The following is a 17,646-nucleotide window of genomic DNA, read 5'->3' on the forward strand; positions in this document are numbered from 1 at the left end:
TAATGCACAACATATAATATGGTAAAGCATTGCTATACAGTGTTATAAAGCAATATAGTTTAGTATAGTATATTATATTATCTAGTACTACATAATTTACTCCAGATAATATATTTAATGACATGTAACATATGTAAAACACTTAATTTCAGCAGTGATGGAAGAATAATTCAGATATTTTTCTGAAGTAAAGGTAGCTTTACAAGATTGTAAAAATACTACCAGTCCCTCCAGGATTTCACAGGCTGTTTTGGGATTGTTGTGGCCTAAATTGCCTGATTTCATGTCAGCTTTTATAATAAATAGCAATGCATGTTACAAGGTGTTTTGAATTGCAACAATAATTGTAATTTCTACTAACAAAGGCAACTTGTTCTAGTCCATCGCAATCACAATACAGAACTTCCAGGTGGGACTGCATTATATAAGTCCTCCATTAAAAGTCTTAACATAAAACACTGGCACAGGCACAATGTAAAACAAGAAAAGATAATTTAACTCTAAAAATTGTTGTAACTTATTACCTAAAACATTTTAAGTAAAACTAACCCAATTTTGTAAGTTCAAAAAACATTCTTGATCAAGTAGACTTTAGTAATTTTTGTGTAATTTTGACTTAATTTTGTCATTTTTATTTTATACCGTGAAAACAAAATACCTAGTAAAAAGTACTTAATCAAGAGTGTTTTTAACTTACAAAATTGAGTTTGTGTAACTGAAAATGTTGTGTTAAGTTAAAATAACTTCACAGTTTATTATCAGAAAAAAGTTATATTATCTCCTTATGCAGTAAATATAGCCCCTTCCAGTATTTAATCATTTCTGATGATTAGGAACTACTTTTGACTGTTCAATCTATAACAATACATCATATCTTATAAACTCATCATTTAGCATGTTAAAATCTTCTCCCTCTGAAATGAGGTTGCATAAAGAAGCATAAAATAAACACCTGAGGAGAACACATGAATAACACAGTCTTTGTTTAGTAGCATATCATTTTTAAATTGTTTTTTTTACTGACGTGTCTGAAATGCACAAACACACAAATGAACAAATGAAAGGATACATAGGCTATTAGTTGTCTTGCGTTGCTTTGGAAACATAGACATGACTGACAATCTCTCAGTTGGTTTTTAAGTATTATTTTTTTTATCTATATTATTTTGTCCACCTATGGGCCAAGGTAGACAAAGATAACAGTACACTGTGGGTTTCATCACAAGGCTGCATAAAGGCTGAATATGAACATCGACACAAAGCTCACAAATTCCTTTTCAAATGAAATACAGGAGATTGTGTTTGTTTGTCATTGTGTGTGTGTCTGAATAAGAGACAGATGGTGGAGGGCTGGTGGAAAACAAATTATTGGCTTCAGGTCAAAGGGAGGCCGGGGAGAGTAATCAACATGTTGGTCTCAGTGCACCAGTCCATCATCGCCCTAAATCATCCATTACCCATGCTTCATTGCAGCACTGTGCTTGGACCGGATGGTGCTGCCTACTCACCATGTCTCAGTCCACTAAATGACCTTACTGTGTCTGGTTTGAGCGGTACCAGAACATGAGCTGCTGCCTCAAGTAAGGTCACTGTTTTCTTTTCAGTGGAGCCCAACAAGAAGTCACAGACAGCAGGCGCAGCTGTTGAATTTGATATAGCCTGAGATTTAAATCTACTTACAGGGAAGGAATTCAGTTGACCTTACCTTTTGTTCCTTTCTCAAATGAGAGTACAAGGCCACTGAGACGAGCTAAGGAGAGATATACGAGCTCCTGTCATCTCAAGATGAAAACAGACGAGTGGTTGAGTTGCAGTTGAGGTTGCAAAGTATTCAAAGCTCAACTACTTGAAGAACATTTTTTTATGAACATTCACATTTTTGTTGATTTTAATCTTTTTGCTAGTTTCGCAGCATAGTTGCTAAATCTTAGCCTGCCTTGCATCATAGGGGAAGGGCCCTGTTGTTAAACTGTCATGAATGGGGAAAACCAGTGGCCCCATTACGTAACACACACCTTTAAAAAGCCCAGCCACACACTGCATGCACACGCACACGCACACACACACACACACACACACACACACACACACACACACACACACACACACACACACAGAGATTGAATGGCAGTTTGTGTTAAAGGAGGAATTTACCGAAACAGTTGAATATGTGTATTAGAACCAGTGGAATCCCATAAACCCATACTTATAAAAACAACATGCCTGGAGGGGGATTGCTCTGGGAGATATTACTGGAATTACAATGAGCAGGAATCCCATTACTTTTACACTGTGTATTTAGATGACGTAATGTCACAAAAGACAGACATGAACATTATGTACAACATTTTTGGCATAGAGATAGAAAATATTAGCTTTCCTGACTGAACATTAATTGTTATTATCATATTTTGAATCTTAAAGTTTGTACACAGCCTAAGAGGTCCTGTAATCAGACCTTTTTAACATTTGATGACTTCTTAATTAAAGTATAGTAGTAAACTAATCCAAGTATCTCAATTTTAAAATAACACAACTTGATTACTTTGAGTTACTTTTTGATTACCTCAATACCAAATATGCAAATAAAGACAAGAGAAAAGAAATATCATTAAGGTGACGTGTGCTACCTTTGTATCCTGATTATGTAACTCAGTTAGGCCCATGTAATCTGTTACTCCCCAAGCCTGTTTGCTGCAAAGTATATATTTCTATTCATGAAAGCGGTCCACCACTTTGGTCCAAGTGAAAATATCTCTCTTTATTGGATGGATTGCCAATACATTTCAGACGGACATTGACGTACCGTTCAAAATGAAATGCAATAACTTTACTGATCTCTCACTCATCTAATGCCATCAAGTCCAAATTTCACTCCGTCCACTCGGCCTCATCTGGCTCCCTTGTGTTTAGTGCTAATTAGCGAATATTAGCATGCTAACACTGAAAACTAGAATGGTAAACATGGTAAAGATTATACCTGCTAAACATCAACATGTTAGTTTTGTTATTGTGAGTAAGTTGTCATGCTGTCATTAACATTCAGCTACAGCCTCACAGAGCCGCATGCCTGTGGATTCTGCTTTGTTACACTACAGATCACTGTGGATGAAGTCTCTATGGGTGGTGCTGATTTATTTATTTTTGGTAGTGTGCTTTCCAGAGCCAGGCTCCCCGTTTTCAGTCTTTATGCTAAGCTAAGCGAACAGTCTTGTAGTTAACTTAACACTTAGCAGGACGAATGTTAAAGTGGTATGAATCTAATCATCTTACTCTCAGCAAGAATGCGAATCAGCTTATTTCCTCAAATCTCAAACTGTTTGTTTAAGAATCTTTTGTTTCTGCACATCCTACCCCTTACTGTCTCCACTGCAACATCCTGGTGAGAACCACATCATTTCCTGTGAGGCAGAAGAGTCCCAGGAAAGACCTGCAGCCAAGTGTTAAATAGATTGCATCATTGCTGTGCTATGTCAGTTGCATCTGATATGCTTGTATGTGCGACTGTCTGTGTTTTCACAGTGGACACTCTGGTGCCATGTCTGCATCAGTAATGAGAACCTCTGGTGTAACACCTGTACTGAGCCAAACAACACCCACTGAGGCTGAGGTTTCGTGTGTGTGTAGGCGTATGACCTCATCTGATTATACTCTCGCGGCCCCAACAGACAGCAGGCCACTTTTGATGTTTTTCTCAGAAACACCTTACACAGACTCCCCCATGGGCCCATTTAATGAACACTATAGAACTATAAACAAACAACAAACTAATTGTGATTCGATTCCATCAGTGGCTCACTGTGAATTAAGCACGGCTAATTTGAGCTTCGGCAGCTTACATCACAACAAGTGCGAAGCCTCAAGACTCACTCTCATTTCTCACTCTCTTTCTCACTCTGTCTTATACACTTGAGCACACAGAGACATTCAGAGAAACACAAACCCTGTACTTCTAGTCTGAGCACTGAGGCGTGTTGATAAAATGTCACATATTCGTTGAGGTGGGAGGTTGTGTATAACGGTGTTAAAAACACTGAATGCTCAACACTGTTCTTGTGAGGATATGCTTCCATGTCTGCACTACACCGCACATCAACAAGTCAGACTGGCACACATGTAAATGCACGTTATGCAACACCTCACACCTGTAAATGCACGTCTGGCGAGCCAGCGATTGTTCTGTGAGGGTTTTGCTCAAATTTGCTATTCGTCGGGCCACTGGAAAATTATGTTGTCTAAATCGCTACCAAGCCCACTTTCCTGCTCTATAAAATCCCGTCTGCCGGACTTCCTGTAAATCAGTTTGTAGTGGCTGCCGTGTAAACAACTCTGATGGTGAGCATTTAATTTGCCATGTCTGTCCCGAATCAGCAATCACACTGTTTCTCTCATCTTTTTTGTTTTTCTTCAGTAATGGCAATGTCCCCAACAGCCCTCCCCACCTCGTTTTCTATTGCATAATATTATGTAATTCATATTCAAACAATTGCAGCAGTATAATGTACCTTTAGAATTAAACTATGGAAGTTCTATACTGCCAAACATTTTAGGATTATTCTTTGACCGGGTTTATAAAATAAGTACAGTATGTTTGTTATGTTTCACTCCTTTCTCCATCTGATTATATTACTCATTTCTTATTCATACGTTCATCATTTTTATTAACAAATAGCTGAGAATGGTTATAAAACTGAAACTCAGAAGAGGCTAAAAGAGCTACAGTGATTATTGGACTTGCATTCATCAGTTGGCAAGAAAATGACTCCAAATGAATGCTGCCATATATTTAAATAAGCAACAAGTTCACCATGTGATGATATGTCAATATTGCGTTTCCAACTTACTTACGATATCCCCAAGTGACCGAATTGTTTAAAATATCCAGAACTACAAGTTTAAATTGTAGTGAAGATCCCAAAGTTTTCAAAGATATAATTTATGTCTGGCTCAAGTTTCGGTAGATGTGTATAAAATTTACAAGACATTTTGAATAGTTCCATTTTGTGGAACAATGTAGCTATAAAAACTATGGCATGAAATGAAGTCCCGAGTTTGAATATTTTATGAAGTGAAAACACAAAATGGCTTCAGTGAAAAGCCAGCGGATACTGATTATTATACTATCTGTCAGTGTGCAATAAAGCTGATAAATGGGAAATAAAAGGGGAATATTTTAAGGTTAGGGCAAAAATAAAAGTTAAGAAACTATCCTACAAGTTAGAAAATGAACAGCATATGAATGTTGCAGCACATGGAAGCCCAGTATTTCAGAAAGAAAGAAAAACATGTGTGACAAAAGCACTATAACACACTGTAAGAGCCATCATCATTATAAATGTTATTCTTAGCTCAAGGTATGCATGTTGAGCATTTGAGCAGACAAACGCTAAGTCCTGTGTCCCAGTAGAGCTACTTCAGCATATAGAGAATGCACGTGGAAGAGGTTGTGAGCACATTGTGATCCCCTGTTTTCTTTTTACGGGTTGTGTGAGTTGTTATGTTACATAAGAAAAACACACCTTAGTGGTAAAAACACTGTGGAATACTGGTGAATTTCCATGGGCTGTAAAACGGACAGGTTAACTAGGCAGCAGATTGATCTTGTGGAACCAAACACAGATGTGTGCTGCAAGCTGCTTTTCAGGTTTCATTGCTGTTGGTATTTATACGAACTATTTTGTCACAGAGGGCAGTTGCACGATGTTGATTAAAAAAAAGAAAAATGAAAAGGACAGTTGAGATGCTTTTATCCCCTCAGAGACCAGAAAAATGGGTTTTTTTGCACACTTACAATGGGTATACTTGTATTGTGTGATTGGTGATATATTTGCTATTTCCTCTCTCTGTTCGGTGCAGAACCAAACCAGGTCCCAGACGTATCACATGGAGACAGTTGTATGGAACACAGGTGGGCCACATGCTTCTTGTAAAGAGAGAAAAGAAAGCCAGATGGTATGATTTTGAAAATAAAAAGGTTTAGTTTCCCCTATAATGTGTTCAGTCAAATAAAAATGTATGGCTTTTATGTTTTGCTTTCTCAGTCACGTTTTAAGCCATGCTTTGGGGTGTTGGCAATGTCAGACTATCTGTCATTTGGACAGCCAATAAGCCCACCCCTTTCATGCACACTGACTGTTGGATAAATTGCTATGAAATCTTGTACAGACGTTGCAGGATGAAAGTGAAAATTGCAAAAAATAGTTTTGATTTTTTCTATAGTTCATTAAAAAAGGCAACTTGTTCCAGTGAGAATAAAATCACTAGTAGTTTGGTGATATATGGCTCAGTTTGCACAGGGGACTGCTATGATTGGTGAAACTCAAGGAAAACTACAAACTCCAACCACACCACATCTCCATTCATAGCCTGACTGTGCAACATCCTGCCCAGCTGTGGAGAGGGGGGAAGAGTGCCAGCTCAAATTTCACCCCGTACCCAGGTCATAAACTGAGTTTAATAGTAAAACTAGCCGTCACGGAGGAAGTAAACAGCGCTGCAGGTGACAGCCAGTAGACACATAAAGAGATGCTGTCCAGTCAAAACAACCTGCAGAGACATACCAACTGCTGAGACGCAATGAAAAAAAATTCTCTACAGGAAAAAACAAACATCAAATTGTGTATTTTTCCACTGATACTGTGTGATTTGCACATTGTTTGTCACTTTCAGCACACCTCACCAAAAAGAAGGCACACGTGGACCTTTACAGACACTCCACACCCCCCTGGCTATTTCCCTCCCTGCCACACTCCTCATCCCCTCCCACTCTCTGACAGTTAACTGTATAAATATCCTTCTGTCAGCTTTGCTGGGATTCAGACACTGACCTGCACTGATCAGGGATACTCAGGTGTGAAGAGATCAGCTAAAGAAAGATAAAATATAAGTCAGGTGGAGACACTCTCTACTGAGCAGAAAAAGATAAACAGTTGCATCCCTGAGAATTTCCCCAAACCAGAAGACCACTGACACCCTCACCCTCCAGAATGTGGCTCCAGGTGTTCTTCTTGTGTCTGTCCTGCCTAACTCTGTCCAGCCAAAGCCAGGCCCAAGACAGAGCTTCTCTCCGCCGCTCCAATGACGCCACGGGGCGCTGCCACTACACCTTCACTGTAGCCAGTCCAGAGGAGTCCAGCTGCTCCAGAAGCAGCATGACACCAGAGATGGATGGAGTCTCTTCCCGACTCACTCTGCTGGAGGCTTTGGTCAGCCAGCTCATAGCAGGAGTGGACGGAGGGACTGGGACTGGGATGGGGGTTAACGCTGAAGAGGGTCTTCAGGAAGCTTACTCCAAAGTTACAGGAGAAAGAAACCAGTTGCAGCAAGACAAGGAGCGCCTGAACAGACAGGTCCAGGAGCTGCAGAGGAGGCTGGACGAGCTGAGTCAGGAGGCAGAGAGCCTCAGGCAGAAACCCTGCCAGCAGACACACATCTCTGGGGGGACTCAGCGTGAAAACAGACCTGCCAGTGGTATGTACATCAGTGAGTAAAGGGAAAACTTATGTAATTACTTGTGTACCCAAAAGTGCACATTTTCTCCTAACCCCTATATTTAACAAGTTCTCTTTTGGGGGCAATGATAGGATAGCTCTTCTGTGTTTATGATTTTTTGGGGGGATAAATGTCTTTGTGTTTGACTTAGGCTATGAAAAGTCTCCCGGTACAACAGTTCAGGTTGCAGTTAGCTGTCCCAGGTTGAGTAAGGGGATTGGAATTTACACTCCCTCTCTCTTCTTTTATGGCTTTGTTACTCACGCATGTCTGTTTATGTGCATGTGATCATTCTCAGGCGCGCAACAGTATTGGGGAACCTGCTGTGCTTTGAAGCAAATAAATGAGACACTCGTGTTGGGACTGACTATGGTTTAACTTTAGCTTACGACTAACATATACATAAATTGTTATTTTTTGTCATATTCTACTTCAGCATTTGTGTGTAACATTTTGCTTTGTTACACAAATACGTCTCCCAGACCCTGCATATGAGTTTGGGAATGGGTCGTACCAGGAGATGAAGGCTGAGGTTACAGAGGTTCCAGCATCCCGCCTCATTCCAGAGGGAAATCACAACTCCACAGGTAAAGGTTGGGTTTTGCTGATGTTGATGTAGCTGCTCAAAATGGTGATGAAAATGAATGCCTTCAAAAGCATTGTAAATATACAACAAACACCATGTCTAAGTCTCTTTTGTCTCCAGGCTGTGGAGAGCTGCAGTCAGTGGCAGATCCTGTGTTGCACAGGAAGGCGGACAGTATCACAGGGAAGTATGGAGTGTGGCTGCAGGATCCCGAGCCCCAGGGCCCTAACTACCCCAACAAGACTGTGTGGCGTATCGACACAGTGGGTAAAGATGTTCGTCAGCTCTTTGCCTATGAAGACATGGATCAATTCTCCCGAGGCTTCCCTATGAAGGTCCTGGTCCTACCAGAGCCTGTGGAGAGCACGGGGGCAACCATGTACCGCGGCTCCCTCTACTACCAGCGCAAACGCAGCCGTACCCTGATCCGTTACGACCTGGCCTCTGAGAGTCTGGCATCACGCCTGGACCTGCCTCATGCTGGTTTCCATGGCCAGCACCCGTACTCATGGGGCGGCTACACTGACATTGACCTAGTGGCAGATGAACAGGGCCTGTGGGCTATATACAGCACAAGCAAAGCTAAGGGTGCAATTGTGATCTCCCAACTGGACCCCGAGAGCCTGGAAGTGAGGAAGAGCTGGGAGACCAACATCAGGAAGAACACAGTGGCCAATGCTTTCATGGTATGCGGACGTCTGTACACGGTAGCCAGCTACACTGCGCCCAACACCACCATCAACTACATGTTTGACACCGCAACAGGCGTGGGACGGGCTGTTGCTGTGCCCTTCAAGAACAAGTACCGTTACAACAGCATGGTGGACTACAACCACGCCCAGAGGAAGCTGTACGCTTGGGACAACTTCCACATGGTCACCTATGACATTAGACTGGGCAGGGCCAGCCATGGTAGCAACTAAAGAGGACACAGTCAGAGAGAAACTGCTGTCCACAGGACTGATACAAGAGCAAGTGAATGAAAAAACATGTAATCATTTGCATTGAGTTCATGTATGTGTTTTTGCATCATTAAAATATATTTTTTCTATTGTAAATAAGATCTATTGTGGCAACAGAAATATATTCCTACAGTAGATTAATGTAGCTCTTTTTTATCTGTTGATAAATGCTCTAATTATTTAAGTTCTTAATAAAATACATTTACAATAACACGCTTGCTTATGTCATCATTTGGTTTCAAAAATCATAAAAAAATCTTTTTACTAATGATGAAATTCTGTGCTACCTGTTATTATCTTTGATCAGTGTACACTGTATCAACGTACACTGTGTAGAGAGACACACAGCAGAATGGAATTTCCTTAAAGATCTCCTCCAGACATGTATTAGGACATATACAAATAGTCTGCCTGGACCAATAACATGTCTGGTTTTTTTTGCAATAAAAAGGTACATGTTCCACATTAAAATCCTTAACAGACATCTGCTCCTTCTACTTTATTAAAAATTACAGAATCTATGAATATGAAATATGAAAGTCCATTCTCAGTGGATGTGCAAGTTCCTACATCACAGTGTATAAGTTACGTACTGGACCAGGACGGACTTGCATGTGTATCATAAATGATACACATGCAAGTCCTAAAAGAACCGTTCAGGAATTGTAATACTGCAATTAAGGCTTTGCCACAATCATTTGTGTACACACTGCATTTAGTGTTTGCATTGTATCTTCTCCTCATGCAGTGATTCCTGTTCTATACCTGATGTTTATATAGTAAATATATTTACTATGTATGAAATGTTCGCTTTGTGTGATTTAATAACAGTTCCATGGAAATTAGGTTTATTATATTATTAAATATGGTCTCAATTGGCTACCTGAGGGGACCAAATGCACCAACTGCAGCTAACAATGTCTGCTAAATGCAAGATAGCTACTGAACTACAATTATGTGAGCATATTGTATGTGACTCAGAGAGCCCTTGACCTTTGATCCTAAATGTTTTCTCCAAAACATGACAAAACTTAAGATACTGTTTGTGTGGCAGCAATAAGCTTACCTACCTACAATAATTCACAGGCGGCACATTAAACAAAACGTGCTGCTCCATCATGTTGCTATTGGCAACCATATTCTTGTTATGCACTGCCCTCTGTGGACAACTGTTTGCATCTGCATTATGCATACACATTTTGTTTCACTTCAATCATGCAATGGGAAAAGGACATGTCCAACCACAGAAAAAATCACCACATATTTATATATATATATATATATATATATATATGTATATGTAGTTTAGAGTGGAATTTGCACTGGTATGTACAGATCAACACTGTAACAGGAGATGGGATGTATTATAATGACAGTCAGGAGACTCAGCAGCAGCTGATGGAAACTTGGGTGAAGTGTGAATTGACTTCCCCCACTAGTGCCACCACATACTTATATGAAATCTCACTTTAACAGGAAGCAGGGTGACAGTGGCATTTTCATACAGCAGTCACAGCTTTCATACTTATTCACAAACATAATCACTGTCTGAAGATACAAATCTACATATGTAAATGGTACTCATCTCGGCTTTTTATTTTAAAAAAGGGCTCTATTTAAATTCAGCTTTGGTTTCAGCATTGTAAGAATAAGTCCATGCATCATCAGCACCATTGTGCAAACAAGCTGATATGCTACAACCCATCAGTAACTACCCAAGCCATCCAGTTTCAATATTTCCACTTCATTCTTCTCTCAAAAAATTAAAAAGAACACAAAGAAATATACATACAAACAGAAGAAATTATAAGCATACTGAAGTAATTCTGATATAATCCAATAAATAGTCAAATTCACTTTTTTATAACAGCAGGGAATTCCTGAATTACACACACTCATGCTACACATTTTCCCCACACAAACACTTCCAATACGCCTAACGTTTCCAATCTGCCATCCAGAGTCCACTATAAGCCTTGTTGAGTCTCTCTCTCAGTCGCATGAGCAGTAGGTCCTGCAGGCAGTCCCAGGTCACCCACAACCTTTCCACTAGACTATATTGGCAGTAACCCATAGCCAAGCCAAAGCCCACATCTGTCACATAGTGTCTGGCAAGCAGCAGCCGGGACAGGCTCACCAGAGTGGCCCAACCCACAACCAGGACCCGCATGGAGGCTGTGTCCACCTGCTGGGCAAGGAGGAAACGGGCACACATGGCCGCCCGTGTGGCGTGGCCCGAGGGGAAGGAGTAGCGTTCCACAAAGAAGGCGGAGAGGATTTCAGAGCGGTTCTGAGCAGGCCTGCGACGTCTGACCAGAGTCTTCACAGCTCTGACCAGCAGCAGGTCCAGCAACAGAGCTATGAGGAGAGGAGGAGAGAGATGTAACATTGGTGGCAACTCAGCTCACGTTCCCTTGTTGAACATCATCATCTTTTGAGAGTAATCCAAACTATCCCTCAAGTAGTTACTTTTCAAACAAGTAAAACAAAGCATGTAATAAACAACCAACAGTATGTTAATGACTACTGTAACTTCCTTCCTTCCTTGTGGTCTTCCATTTATTATATTGTGGTGGTTCTGATTTCAGCCATTTTCTATTATCTGTTTAAGTGCTGCTATTCTTAGAGCTCTCAAAAGATATTTATAATTTCCTCGATAGAGTGGCTGTGCATGGTGTTCTGCCAAATAATAGTTGTTCGGGTCCTAAATTATATTCATATTCTCTCCAAAATAATGAATCTTTCAAGTTTAAGTTTTCCAAGTATTGTTACCGATGTCCTTCCATATTTCTGTTTCTATTGTTAAATTAAAAATGTTGTGCCTTTACTCACCCGGGTTTTAAACATACTGTCTTCCAGAGTTGGTTTAAATTCTTTGTCCCATGCAGTCTCTCTCATAAATATTACATCTTTTTTTGATACTTTTTGGTTTTGTCATTTTTATCCAAGCTTTTTATGGTTAATATATCACTTACAAATGCTTTATAGATCTGTTATATGCCATTGCTTATAACTCCTTTTTGTGGGAAATCCCCTTGGCTGGTGTCTGTCCTTTCTGTTTGATGCAGTTAGAAATGTTAGTAATCCATTATGAAATGCTCACGAGTCTCTCACTTTTGAATAAGCCCTCACATCTGCAGTTATAATTGTCATTAATGAAGTGTTTTTACAAAAACACCTCTTTACTGAAAGCACAAAATGACAAAGCAAGCATCTTGCTGAAGCAAAAAGGTTTTTTTTTCACAACCTGGCAACCCCAAAGTTGTTCTTATGGATGGCTTATAACTGACCATTGAACATTAGTCACTGCTTATAAACATTTATAAAGGCTGTCTTACTAGAAACTGTTACCGAACTCTAATAAAGGATTGTTGAACTCTTTATGTGACTTTGGACAAGAGCAGTACAATATATGTAAATGGTAACAACACCACACTCATTTAATTTCATTTCAAGTTCTCTCCTTGACTCGTTCATTTCTCATTGGTGTGTAGCATTTAAGAAAGGTTATCCTACCCCCAGTATTTCCAGAACACAGTGGCATCATACAGGCTATTATGTGCCAGAAATAGCTGTGGTATTTCACCACAACAGATACAGTATAACAGCACAGGACTTGATTTGAAAACGGTCAGTCAACGAATATAATCTACACATGCAAATAAAGCATCAGCTATGTCGCGTGCATGCCTCCTCTCAGTGGCCCCAGATGCCATCAGCTGGGCTCAAAGAAGAAAACTTTCCATTGCTGCGCTGTTGCTGTTTCTCGCTCGGTCACGGGGATTCACAAACAGCCCGTAGCTCTACTGTTTGGGTGAACTGATGCGGCTTTGACCTGTTATGTTGTGCTATATCAATATCCATTAACATTATTCAGACCAACAAAGCCACTGATTGGCTGGCAAAGGCTTCACTTTTTGGAGTTGGCACAAATGTGCGTAATAACGCAGCTAATGTGGTGATAAATACAACAAAATGATAGCAGGGTGATATATTAGCGTATAATGTGCACTTTGTATTCCATATAATACTAATGCTGCGTTCAGGAAAGTTGGCCAGAATAATAATAAGCTGATCAAGGATGGCAGTCCTAAGAAGCGGAGAATTGACTTAAAAAATCTTAAAATGAATTCATAATTTGATTGCAGGAATCCGAACCAGTGTTGACATCTGGAGTCATTCTTGATAACCCAAATTCAAAACAATTCGCTCACCCAGGGCCAAGTTCAGCATGATCTCCTGCTCCGCCGCACTCTCTCCCCGCAGCAGAGTGTACACGGTGCCGACGAGCCACGGGATGACATGCCCAGAGAACTCCACCAGCCGCACCAGGGGCCGTATGCTGCCCCATGAAGACTCCTCACAGGCGCACACTCCGAGCCTCTTGGACAGCCACAGATCGATTGCCAACAAGAACCGGAGCGTTATGGTGAATATCGGCTGGCTCAGACTGACGGAAAAGTCTTCAGTTTGCGCTCCAGAGGAGAAGTAAGAACAGCTGGAGCCCCGGCGCCGGACATGGCAATCAGATGATGCCCGGTTTCCACACACAACTCCACGGCAACTATTCCGTCTGGACGTTGGTGCGGACATTTTCATTTGACAAAGTGACCGGAGTAACCTCTCCGCCCTTCTTTATCAACCACCTGCGGCCAGTAAACTCTTTAATCCTGCTGCGCTCAGACGCAAAACATCCTGCAAACTGGTGAGTCCGGACGCAGGGGTTAAAATGTCACCGATTCAGAACTGGACCGCTCTGGTCACGACTCACGTGGCTACACTGTCCTCCCCATTAACTTGTAATTGAGTTTGAAATGGTGTACCTTCCTTCTATACTGTAAATGGGCCATTCCACCGAAATGGTGCTATTTGCATGTTGTAACATGTCAAAATAAAACTTAATTCTTTATATTTTTTCTGTATTGTATCTAATAACACCGCCAGGACGGAAAAGGCCCCAATGCTGTCATTGATTCTCTGACTAAACTACTTAACAATACAGCTGTACTTTCAATAATAATAATAAAACTGGGCCGTGCGTAAATTGGTCATTTTCAAACCTTGGCACAAACCAGACGCAGCGCATTATATCAGTCTGAAGGTGGTATATTGTGTGCTGCCCTGTGCAGTCGACAGTGGAGGTTTATGTAAATAGTGTGGCCCGTTCACAGGGAAGTTTCCGCCTCCTCTTTCGTCTGACGCCTACTGTCATAAGAACCGCAGCTGAACACACGGAACACATCGCACCGAATATGCCGGGACTGCTGCTCGGAGATGTATTTCCTGATTTCGAGGCAGAGGCCACCACTGGCAAAATTAAACTCCACGAATTTCTCGGTGATTCGTAAGTAGGCTCATTGAATATGGTTATAATTTTTGGTTACTGATTCGTTTTCTTATCGAGAGAGAGAGAGAGAGAGAGAGGGAGAGAGGGAGAGGAAGGGAGATATTGCATCCAGTTCCTGTTACTGCTTCTTCTTCTGTTTTAGACCTTTGACTATGCTTTATGTGTCATCTAAACTTATAAACCTATAATAGTTGTGGTGCTGTAGCTTGGCAGTGCATATGTCATAAAAAAAAAAAAAAAGTAATGTAGTGGACAAATGAATCTATGGCTGTTTGTGATCAGGTCATAAGGCTCTTGATCAGATATTGAGATGATCTTAAACAGAAGCATCAGTAAACTGACCACAATCACACTGCTGACCTCATGATAAAAGTCATTTTGGGTGACAGAGGGTTCACATCCTGTCAGTTTGGTGAGATGCATCCATCAGTCATCCTGTTGTGCAACATTAGTAACCACAATATTAAGAGGTGGGTGTGTGATGAGAGGAAACCTGAGTGAGATTGAAAGTTCAGCTTGCATCTCCTCATTACAGAAGCACCAACGCTGACATTACACCTGACACAGCCTCACTAATCTCTCTTTCCATTCCAGATGGGGAATCCTCTTCTCCCACCCCAAAGACTACACCCCTGTGTGCACCACAGAGCTGGGTCGAGCTGCCCGACTGTGCAGTGAGTTCACTAAACGCAACGTCAAAATGATCGCCCTCTCCATCGACTGCCTGGAGGATCACCACGGCTGGACCAAGGTGTTTCTGAGACCACATCTGGAGTAACACACAGAGCTGATATCAGTCAAACTGGGAAGGCACAAGGCTGCCCACAGTGGGTCAACTTGGAAGGTTCTTAGAAGGATGTTGTGTAAATGCTGTTGAAGATGCGGTTAAACATAACCTTATATTTCAAATGCTTATTGGGAAAACTGGCATCCAGAAGTTACTGAATGTGAGATATCACAACCTTCCAGGATGTTTTACAGTCATAAAGCCTCAGAATTCTGCAGAACAATTTTTTCACAATGGAGAAAACACAATTTTAGCATTAATTTAAATAAGATTATATGGTTGAATGTATCTAAAGTAGTTTGACTGTATTTCATACAGGACTACATCAGTTGCATTTAAGGAAAAGGTTGAATCTAAGGGTTGTTGGTAAAGTTCAAATTAGTATACTGTATAGCGCAGCCATTTTAGGAACAATCTTATAGCCAAATTTATATTTTGATAAATTTGTACTCTACTGTGTGTGCAGCACTAAACATTAAAAAGTTTTTTTCCCTAAATATCAATTAATGTACAGATGAGTGACATATTAAAAAACCTCAGTAAATGAGTGGAGAAAATAACAGATCCAGATGCTGTCACACAGATGCACTGCATGGGACAATTAAGCATTTAACATCCAATCATGCTCTGTGGCATTTATAAAAATGTAGACTCAGTTGATTCTGATTTTGCCATAGTATGGTTGCAGTGGATAAATCTCTCATTACAAAGATGAATGCACATTTGAGAGTTCAGTGGTGAATAAAAAACATTGGCACTGGTCTACTGAGATGTGGAAAGATGTGATGTGTTCAGATGGCTCACCCTTCGCCATATCCTCATAAAGTGTATGACGTACACCAAGAGAATGATGGCCTGAGTGGTTTACCCTCTGCAGTGGGGGATCCGGTGGCTCTGCTGTGCTGTGGGGGGCATTTTTCTGGCATGGATTGGGTCCATCAGTGTAGCTAACTACTGTCTCTGTACTAACCAGGACATCCTGGCGTACAACTGTGAGGAGTCTGCTTGCTGCTCGCTGCCTTATCCCATCATAGCAGATAGTAAACGGGAGCTGGCAGTGGCCCTGGGCATGCTGGACCCCGATGAGAAGGACAAAGATGGCCTGCCGCTCACTGCCCGCTGTGTAAGAGTCTTCACAATTAAAATCCAATTTTCCTATTTTATAGGCAGCCTTCAAACTTAATAACTTAAACTAGTGTGTTAATTAACCGTCTCAGGCTCCATCTCTTTGTTTGTGTGTAGGTGTTCATCATTGGCCCTGACAAAAGGCTGAAACTGTCACTCCTCTACCCAGCCACCACCGGACGCAACTTTGATGAGATTTTGCGAGTGGTGGACTCGCTCCAGATCACAGCAGGGAAACGTGTGGCCACACCTGCTGACTGGAGGGTAGGTCAAACGCTGGAAAGTGTTCTGAGTTGTCAGCAAACATTTCAGCAGCAGACTACAGAACAGCCACGTAGAATAACCTCGTTTTCTCTCTGCATCTGTCTTCCTCCAGCCTGGAGACTGTGTGATGGTCCCTCCCAACATGTCTGAGGAGGAGGCTGCCTCTTTGTTCCCAGAAGGCATCTACACCAAAGATCTGCCCTCTGGCAAGAAGTACCTGCGCTACACACCCAAGCCATAAGCACACATAAGAGACAGCACAGATATTCAACACTCACTTTTGTCACACAGACTGTACCTTACTCCAGCACCTCTCAACCCTGGACTTTGAGTACTGCTCGTTTTTGTCCCTACCAGGTAGATAAACAAACCAGTCCCTGACAACATGTATGGAATGAAAACCAGTGCCTTAAAGAACATATATAGGACTTTTTACTTTTATAAAGGGGGATGTTTTTTGGAAGGGCAGGGCTTGAGATGGGAATATATTTTCATATTTAATGATAAAATAATATAATAATATATACAGTATGGCAGAATAAGATGTGTATTGTTTACCCATGTACCTCTACTTTTAGGACCAGTGCAAGAGGAAGTGGTTCATGGTGCCAGTTTACACAAAGGATGACGTAATGAGAGCAAATAAAACTATTCCCATGCCTCGGTGCTCATTTTATGAGGAGGTTTACTTCATTATTATTACAAATGTTTTAATTATTTAGTATTTGTGAAATTGTCTTCTTTCACATACCTGATTAGTGTAACTTTGCATTAGTTTTGCCATGACAAACTAATTTCAATGAAAGTCTTGTGTAATTACTGCATCTATACTCGAGTGTTTAAATGGCATCTGTGTATGACAATAAAAGGTTTAAGGTTGCTCTTTTTCCCCCATCATTTTTAGATTAAAGAATGATGTTTAGCAAACGGTGAACTACAGCCCTGACTTTTGGCCACCATGTTACCTCTGTTTGAAGGCGGCTGTTAACTCAGCTGTGTAGGATTTGGCGTTCCCCCTCACCGGGTCAACAGCATCAGTGAAGAGCTTATCAACTTTGATCCTGGGAACCGCTGGCAACAGGCT

At 41.1% G+C, this 17,646-nt stretch overlaps 3 protein-coding genes across 4 annotated transcripts; 2 read left to right on the forward strand and 1 right to left on the reverse strand.

The window, feature by feature from the left end:
- The first annotated feature begins 6,826 nt into the window (after window positions 1-6,826).
- Window positions 6,827-9,250, forward strand: LOC127367427 (myocilin-like). The gene is made up of 3 exons (XM_051407305.1): window positions 6,827-7,470; window positions 7,974-8,078; window positions 8,198-9,250. Exons 1-3 carry the CDS (start codon window positions 6,987-6,989, stop codon window positions 8,998-9,000), a joined length of 1,392 nt encoding a protein of 463 aa, XP_051263265.1. The 5' UTR covers window positions 6,827-6,986; the 3' UTR covers window positions 9,001-9,250.
- A 1,360-nt stretch (window positions 9,251-10,610) lies between these two features.
- Window positions 10,611-14,236, reverse strand: LOC127367482 (polyisoprenoid diphosphate/phosphate phosphohydrolase PLPP6-like). Its single transcript, XM_051407410.1, has 2 exons — window positions 13,254-14,236; window positions 10,611-11,397 (listed from the first exon to the last, which is right to left on the reverse strand). Exons 1-2 carry the CDS (start codon window positions 13,636-13,638, stop codon window positions 10,976-10,978), a joined length of 807 nt encoding a protein of 268 aa, XP_051263370.1. The 5' UTR covers window positions 13,639-14,236; the 3' UTR covers window positions 10,611-10,975.
- LOC127367553 (peroxiredoxin-6) lies at window positions 14,216-17,441 on the forward strand. Of its 2 annotated transcripts, XR_007885510.1 has the most exons (6): window positions 14,216-14,383; window positions 14,981-15,137; window positions 16,147-16,296; window positions 16,416-16,562; window positions 16,675-16,919; window positions 17,141-17,441. XR_007885510.1 is itself a non-coding variant. In XM_051407543.1 (5 exons), exons 1-5 carry the CDS (start codon window positions 14,292-14,294, stop codon window positions 16,801-16,803), a joined length of 675 nt encoding a protein of 224 aa, XP_051263503.1. In that variant the 5' UTR covers window positions 14,216-14,291; the 3' UTR covers window positions 16,804-17,441. The 2 variants fall into 2 exon arrangements, 1 of the variants encoding a protein (XP_051263503.1); XM_051407543.1 differs by having other exon boundaries at window positions 16,675-17,441.
- Window positions 17,442-17,646: the final 205 nt, after the last annotated feature.

This window comes from Dicentrarchus labrax, unplaced genomic scaffold (genome assembly GCF_905237075.1).
Source record: "Dicentrarchus labrax unplaced genomic scaffold, dlabrax2021, whole genome shotgun sequence".
NCBI lineage: Eukaryota > Metazoa > Chordata > Actinopteri > Moronidae > Dicentrarchus > Dicentrarchus labrax.

Coding starts and splice junctions, on each gene's coding strand:
- LOC127367427 (XM_051407305.1), top strand. CDS start 6,987: ATGTGGCTCCAGGTGTTCTTCTTGTGTCTGTCCTGCCTAACTCTGTCC. Junction 7,471..7,973: donor TGAAAACAGACCTGCCAGTG/GTATGTACATCA, acceptor TACGTCTCCCAG/ACCCTGCATATGAGTTTGGG. Junction 8,079..8,197: donor GGGAAATCACAACTCCACAG/GTAAAGGTTGGG, acceptor TTTTGTCTCCAG/GCTGTGGAGAGCTGCAGTCA.
- LOC127367482 (XM_051407410.1), bottom strand. CDS start 13,638: ATGAAAATGTCCGCACCAACGTCCAGACGGAATAGTTGCCGTGGAGTT. Junction 11,398..13,253: donor CATGCTGAACTTGGCCCTGG/GTGAGCGAATTG, acceptor CTCTCCTCATAG/CTCTGTTGCTGGACCTGCTG.
- LOC127367553 (XM_051407543.1), top strand. CDS start 14,292: ATGCCGGGACTGCTGCTCGGAGATGTATTTCCTGATTTCGAGGCAGAG. Junction 15,138..16,146: donor ATCACCACGGCTGGACCAAG/GTGTTTCTGAGA, acceptor TGTACTAACCAG/GACATCCTGGCGTACAACTG. Junction 16,563..16,674: donor CCACACCTGCTGACTGGAGG/GTAGGTCAAACG, acceptor GTCTTCCTCCAG/CCTGGAGACTGTGTGATGGT.